At 42.2% G+C, this 7187-nt stretch overlaps 1 protein-coding gene across 1 annotated transcript; it reads left to right on the top strand.

The window, feature by feature from the left end:
- The first annotated feature begins 452 nt into the window (after positions 1-452).
- On the top strand, positions 453-1217 carry LOC109213350 (pathogenesis-related leaf protein 6-like). The gene has a single exon (XM_019377141.1). It carries the CDS (start codon positions 462-464, stop codon positions 951-953), a length of 492 nt encoding a protein of 163 aa, XP_019232686.1. The 5' UTR covers positions 453-461; the 3' UTR covers positions 954-1217.
- The last annotated feature ends 5970 nt before the right edge of the window (positions 1218-7187 follow it).

Below are 7187 nucleotides of genomic sequence, written 5' to 3'. Positions count from 1 at the left end.
TAACTTTCTATAGAAAATATAATCAGTAACCTACAAATATTGGTAAATGACCATTTTTTTTTTCAAAATTTTACGCCTTTAGGTGGCGCCTTCCTTTTATATAATTCCAGCAAAAAGAGCACATAACAAAGGGAGACATTCCACCTGACCTCTGTTCATTACATCCAAAAGAGGTAAATGACCTATTACAACAGGTAAAACCACAACTAATTATAAATCTTTTTTACATAGTTTTGTGTATATTATTTAAATACTTACTAGCAGTATGTATCTTAAGGTGAAAGCACTGTAACTTTACCAAGGGAGATGTCTTCCTGACTTTAAAAGTTGCTTTAAGAAACGCTCAACTTCTTTTCGCTTTGCATGCACATGCATTTCCAAATTTCACGTAGCAAAATAATCATTTTTTTTCACCTATAAATAGCCAACTTATCCAATTCATTCTCATCATCTCTTCAAAAATGGCAATATCCAATGCTCCTTTTTCCACTCTTATAATTTGTTTCATAATCTTGGCCTTTGCTTTTCCTTCTCATGCCCAAAATTCACAAACAGACTACCTCAATGCTCATAATTCTGCTCGAACTCAAGTTGGTGTTAGTGCAATAACATGGGACACAACTCTTGCAAATTATGCACAAACTTATGCTAATCAAAGAATTGGCGATTGCAATCTTGTCCACTCTAATGGTCCTTATGGTGAAAATCTTGCCAAGGGTTCTGGTTCTTTCACCGGCGCAGCTGCTGTTAATATGTGGGTGGCAGAGAAACCCTACTATGACTATACTAACAATTGTTGCACTACCGGAAACCAGTGTCTGCATTATACTCAGGTGGTTTGGCGTAACTCGGTTCGAGTTGGTTGTGCTAGGGCTCAGTGCAATAATGGATGGTGGTTTGTTATTTGCAGCTATGATCCTCCTGGCAACTACGTTGGTCAACGTCCTTACTAAATATTCTCAATGACTAAGAGTTTGATTAAATAAGAACATGATCATTAGAATGTGATGAATAAGCTACTTAAAAGAAGCAAAATCTAGCAGTAAAAATAAGTGAAGGTGATAATAAGATAGAGGTTTAATATATGATCTTTATTGGCAGTATTTTAGCTTTGTTGCACCAATTAATTTGGAGTAACGAGCATTTGTAGCTGCTGAATTGTTGTTTTGAGTTATTTGGTTTGAATTTTATGCACGACAGATTTGGTTATCATCGGATTTATGCATGAAAACTACTTAACTTTATTTGGTTTGGTTCGTTTTACTTGATTTATAGAAAATAAATGAATTTTGATAATCAATCTTCTATGTTTATAAAATAGTTACATTTGACGAAGTAACTAACTATTCATTTAAATATTTAAATAATAAATTACCTAATGATACTAATTTAAATTATAAACAGAAACGAGATCAGAGTCCGATCGAACCAAAGTTTCCGTAATCTGTCATGAATGAACGGCCAATTCGGGCTTATAACAACTTATGTCATGTCATGGGGGTGTGTGACAAACATATTTTAATATGGTTTTGATTTATGTTTACTAACATAGTAAATCTTTTTTATACTATCGTTGTTTATGTTTACCTAGAAAAATGTGAGTAACAATTAAAGGTGATTTGTGGTTTTAAAGATATGTAATTTATTCCAATACTAGTGAATATGCAAGTAATATTAGGTTTAAGTAAGAGAAATTGATAAGCCAAACCAGCGTTGTTAGAGCAACGGGGACCTCGGGCTCGGTTATCTCGGGAGCTTCAAGGTGAGTTGAGAGCTAACAAAGTATGAACAATAAAGTAAAAACAATAAAGCTGAAGAACAATTGTGGAGCATGGTAAACGAGAAAAACAGAGTAGAATATTCTATTGCAGTGAATGAGATCATGTTTACAAATTATTGGGGTCCCCTTTATATAGGAGGAGAAAGCCCTAATATGGTATATTCCCAATTATGGTAAAGAATTCTATTGGTACAGCTGTATAACAATCTAGTACGGACTCGTACTATTTCGTACAAATCTTATCCCATAATTTATACCCTGATCCACGTGTCCTTGAGAAATTTCCGCTCTTTCTTGAGTGTCATCGAAATTGTACTGCCCTCGAGGTAGATCATGACGGGTCTCCGATTTGCTCCCTCGAGGTATGCATTTTTCAGTCAGGTCTGGTTTTCACTTCGTGCTGCCCGAGCTCGAGCCCGGGGTACCGTTAAGTTCTCGAAATCGAGCTCTCCGATTTCGACCGCATACAGATAGTCCCTGCGTTTCTTAGAATGAAATGATATGAAACGATTTGAATTCCCGAAACCCTTTATGATAGCATCACCCTTATGACGTAAGTGTTGAAATGACTGAAGCGTCCCATCAGTTCCTTTCCCTAAAAGCATTAAATGCCCGTCAGAGCCGGTCGGCCATCAACATTAATGAACTGTCGCTGCCTTCCTCTATATATACTTGTTTTCTCTTCTAATCAAGAACTTTTCCACCTTGCAACACCTATTTTCCTCTATACGTTTCCTTTTCACCACCGGTTCCTCCGCTGCATTAGCTTAAAACCTCGCCGGTTTATTCATTTCTTCCTTCTTTTTCTAAAGAACCGATGGCAAAAACTTCCAAGTCCGTTCCTCAGAAAGAAGGAACCTCCACTTCTATTTCCCGTCCGGCCGGTGGTAAACCGTCGGCGCTTCATGAGATTATACCGAACAATTTTACTTTGAAAAAGGACTTTATAGTCGAGAACCCTCCCGACGTCCCCGGCCGTCGAGAGCATGCATCGAGATACATAAGGTCCATTGAGGAAAAACATATTGATGTTGTGAGGAGAGAGTGTAAACGGGAAGAGAAGGTCGTTCTGCAAATACCTTCTCGTGATGAGGACGTCACAACTTACGTAGAGGGGGTTCCTGAGTGTGTATACATACCCCATTACGTTGGGTCCCCTCGATCCGCTCGTGCTTGAATTCTACCGAAGATATCAGGTCACCTTGGGCCAGATTCATCCTTCCTTTTGGCGGATCGTAATAATTATGAGGTTCTTCGTCGAAAAGGCCGGGCTCGAGTTCACCCTCAGCCACCTCATCCGGTTATATCGACCTCAACATTTCCGAGGGTTAATCAAATTCCAACGCCGATCAACCAAGTCCTTCTTTGCCAGTAACGACGAAGACAAGGATCGAGGTTGGATGAGCCGGTACATCCGGGTGAGGACCGTCGATGATATTCCCGAGGAGTTCCTGCCGTTCCCCGAGAAATGGAACTTCGAACGTGAGTGGAATTTTTTGCTTTAGTTCTTTCCTATAAATTTTGCTAAACTTCGCATAATTATTCCTATCCCTTTTCCGCAGCGGTCCCGTGGATGCCCAATGCGGTCCTTGACCTCGAGGACTGGGTTCGCAAGCTAGTTGCTACTTCATCATACGACAAACGCAAGTGGCGGGACTTGTCGAAAGGCAAGTGGGAAGCGAAACACCACGGTACGCGTCATACCGTTTCTTTACTTATTAAGAATGTCTTCCTTCATGTGACCTGATTCTTCTATTGCAGGTATTGGTGAGTTCTTCGAGATGAGGTCGCCCCCTTCCGGGGAGGAAGTAGGATCTTTGGCTCCAAAGCCAAAGAAGGATAACAAGAGAAAAAGGTACTCGAAGAGCGAGGACACTCAAAGCCAAACAGAGCCCTCTCGGAGGCGCAAGAAAAACGTCGTCATCAATGTGGATATTGACTCGGCCTAGCAATCCATGTACGATGATGGTGACGAGGTGGAGGGTTGGATGTTGGTGACTCAAACCAGGAAATCTTCCGAGGCTATCAAGCCTGCTGAGATCGGGGCCCCTAGCCTCGAGGAAGGAACTTTAAAAGAAAAAGGGAATAAAGGCCCTGCATCATCTGACGTGGTAACTTCTTCCCAAACTTCTGGAAATACTCCAAAAGGAGCGAGCTTTGAAGCTCCTTTTCCTGAACAGATCACCTCGGGTGATCTCCCAGAGGCTATGACAGCATGTCATTCCTCGACATTTCCGGCCTTCTCCGATAATGCCATTAGGGATGCTCTGAACTTGAAGGCGTCCGAGCTAGGCGGAGTCTCGAGTGAAAACGGCCCCTTCTAAAGTTGCTTTGCCGAGGTCGATAAGGCCGACCAGGTGGATGCGAGCTCAATCTTCAAGGAGGCTCAACGTCTTTGCTCGATTGTAAGTTTTTAATGGTACTGCAATTTTTCCAATGCCTTATTTTTCTTCTTTTATCTCCTTTCTGTAGGCCTTTGACAAATTGAAGACCGAATTGCGTCATTGTGAAGCCGAGTTGCGTAGAGCTTCGAATGAGGAGAAAACCATTAGGCTTCTCCTTGACAAAAGGGAGGAAGAACTAAAGCATCTTCGATCGGAGTTGACCAAAGCTCGTGAATACGAGAGTGAGTTAGAGAAGCAGGTAACCTCTATTCTGAAAAAATACGGGCTACCTTTTCCGTCTTCAGAGGCTAATACTTCAATGTCTCAGCTGCAGAAACAACTAGATATGATTGGGCAGCTTCGGGGCGAGGTAGATCAAGTTCGAGTTGAGTGCAATGAATGGAAGGCAAAGATGGACACCCTCGTTGTGGCTAAAAATGATGCACTGATGAAGGTATCATTCCTCGAGGTTCAACTTCGTAATGCTCAAGGGAGAAACTTTGTTCTGGCTGGCAGAATAGCTGAGCTCGAGCTGGTCTTGCGAAGGCTAAGGCCGAAGTTGTGGAAGTCCGAGCCGAAGCCAGAGAAATACAAGACAAGGCCGACAAGACGGCGACCTTCTATTTAAAGGATTCTACCGATGCTCAGATGGAGTTGAGAGGGGATTCCGACCGAGAGAAAAGAAGCAATGAATATGCCCGACGCCGATCCCTGAGGGAGACCCTCGAAGAGGTCCATGCTAAGGGCTTCGATCTTTCCGAGGAGATAAAGCAAGCTAAGGCATATGAGGCTGATGCCAAATTTGTCCTTTCTTCCGATGAAGATAATAAAGAGGTTAAGGTTGCCGAAGAAGCTACCCCTGGGGAAGAGGCTGGTCCCGGGGAGTGACAGGTCCGGGGGGGAATGCCCCTCTAGTGTAGGTAGAATTTTTTCTTTATTTTTGTAATTTTTTGCTTTGTAGGACTCCTGTGCAATATCTTTTTGTATATATAAAAAGGAAAGGAGTTTCCTTGATCGTTTGCCTTCAATTTTTCTTCAAAGTTTGCTTGATTTTTGATGCTATAATCTCTGAGCGTTGACTCAAATTCGGGGTAGAGTAGACCCTCAAGTTTTGTGTTTTGATCATTGATCGATAATAAGTTATCGCTTAAGGTTCGATCTTCGAGCTAAGCTTTAGCTCGGGACTTTTGAGTCCGAGCTGAGTAAGGTCTCGAGCATGGTGCAACCTTTAAGCGCTTTAAATATTGGCCCTTAGGCTCTTTAGGTTGGCCCTTGGACTCTTTTAGGTTGGCCCTTAGGCTCTTTTGGGTTGGCCCTTAGGCTCTTTAGGTAGGGCCAATTCAGCCTCTAAAATGACTATAAATTTTTCGCTCTTTTTGGCTAAAGACTTAGTGAAAATTTTGGTATGCCTTAGCATGTATTTTTTGTATTCATATTCATTTGATTTTTTTGAAGGTTCAATTGATTGTAACTTCGTTTGTAATTTGATATGCAACGTTAATCGAATACCTCTTGAGGTTTTTTCAAAGGCTGATGTTATCGAAGCCTTCGCATTATTCTAGGGCTGATTATATCGAAGCCCCTTATAATTTGCTTTTGCCGAGGGTAGCCTGATTTAACCGGTTTTTTCGAAGTATATGAAGGCCTTTTAGTTTTATGGCGGAAGCCGGACGTCTCCGAGCCATAATATTTCGGTCATAGCCTTTTCATATGACTGTAGTCTTTTGTATGGCCTTAGTCCCGAGTGTGATGGACTTGGCCTTTATATCGAGGGGATGCCTCTTTGAGGTCTTTTGAGCTCGAGTATGCCTCTTTGAGGTCTTATAAGTTCGAGTGTTTGATGATTCGATGTGTTGATTGTCGATGACAGTCCCGGAGTATTCGGGTGAGTTCGGGGTTTTGACCCTTGAGCCGTTAAATGTGAAAATAGTAGACTTTTTGAGGCACAAAGTGTTTTGATATAATAAGAATGCTTCTTCAAATAATTGATACATGTGTACATGTTTTGCCGCTGGGGGCTCGACTATTCTACATAGACACGGTTCACTTGACCGTTTGGCCCATTACAACATTCCCCTATCGAGGCCCTCCTTGGCATGAATCGCTTTCTTCGAGAATGCGTCCTCCGAGGGTGATGCCCCCCAGTGTTCGAGGTTGATTGAAAAGAAGCCTTGAATACTTGTTGAATATTTCTTAGGTAGCATATAGGTGTTAACTCGTTAAAAACCTTGGCGGTAAACCCATTTGGGATAAAACCCGATCTAAGAGAAAAAGAGTGCAACGCATGCTTTAAAACCCAAGGTTTTCGAGCTGAAAGGTGCTTCGATGTTTCCAATCTAACATCTGCAAGGAGTTAGTTTAAATACAGATGGAAAAAAGGGAGAAGGTCATACCTCAGCAGTAATAGCGTTTGAGCAACGATACATTCCAATTGTTTGGTAGTTGCTCGCCTTCCATTGTACTAAGTTTGTAGGATCCTTTCCCTACGACTCCGAGGACACGGTACGGTCCTTCTCAATTGGGGCCTAGTTTCCCTTCGTTTGGGTCTCGAGTGTTGAGAGTGACTTTCCTTAGGACTAAGTCCCCGACTCTGAAATATCGAAGGTTCGTCCTTCTGTTATAATACCTTTCGATCCTTTGTTTTTGCGCGGCCATTCGAATTAATGCGGCCTCACGTTTTTCATCTAGTAGTTCGAGAGAAGTCTTCATAGCTTCATGATTTGAGTCCTCCGTGGCATGCTGAAACCTGACGCTAGGTTCCCCGACTTCGACTGGGATCAATGCTTCAAACCCGTATACCAAAGAAAACAGGGTCCCCCTCGTGATCGACTTTGACGTCGTTCGATATGCCCACAGCACCTCGGGCAATACTTCTCTCCATTTCCCCTTTGCATCATCTAACCTTTTCTTTAAGTTTCGAATGATGGTTTTGTTTGTGGATTCGGACTGACCATTTGCACTTGGGTGGTAAGGCGCTGATAGACTCCTTTTGATTTTATGGTCCTCGAGGAATTCGTCACTTT

This window comes from Nicotiana attenuata, unplaced genomic scaffold (assembly GCF_001879085.1).
Source record: "Nicotiana attenuata strain UT unplaced genomic scaffold, NIATTr2, whole genome shotgun sequence".
In the NCBI taxonomy this organism is placed as follows: Eukaryota; Viridiplantae; Streptophyta; class Magnoliopsida; order Solanales; family Solanaceae; genus Nicotiana; species Nicotiana attenuata.
The sequence above is the reverse complement of the archived record's forward strand: the minus strand, read 5'-3'. Positions and strand labels throughout refer to the sequence as shown.

Bases quoted from the DNA above. Each gene is read 5' to 3' on its own strand.
- LOC109213350 (XM_019377141.1), top strand. From the start codon at position 462: ATGGCAATATCCAATGCTCCTTTTTCCACTCTTATAATTTGTTTCATA.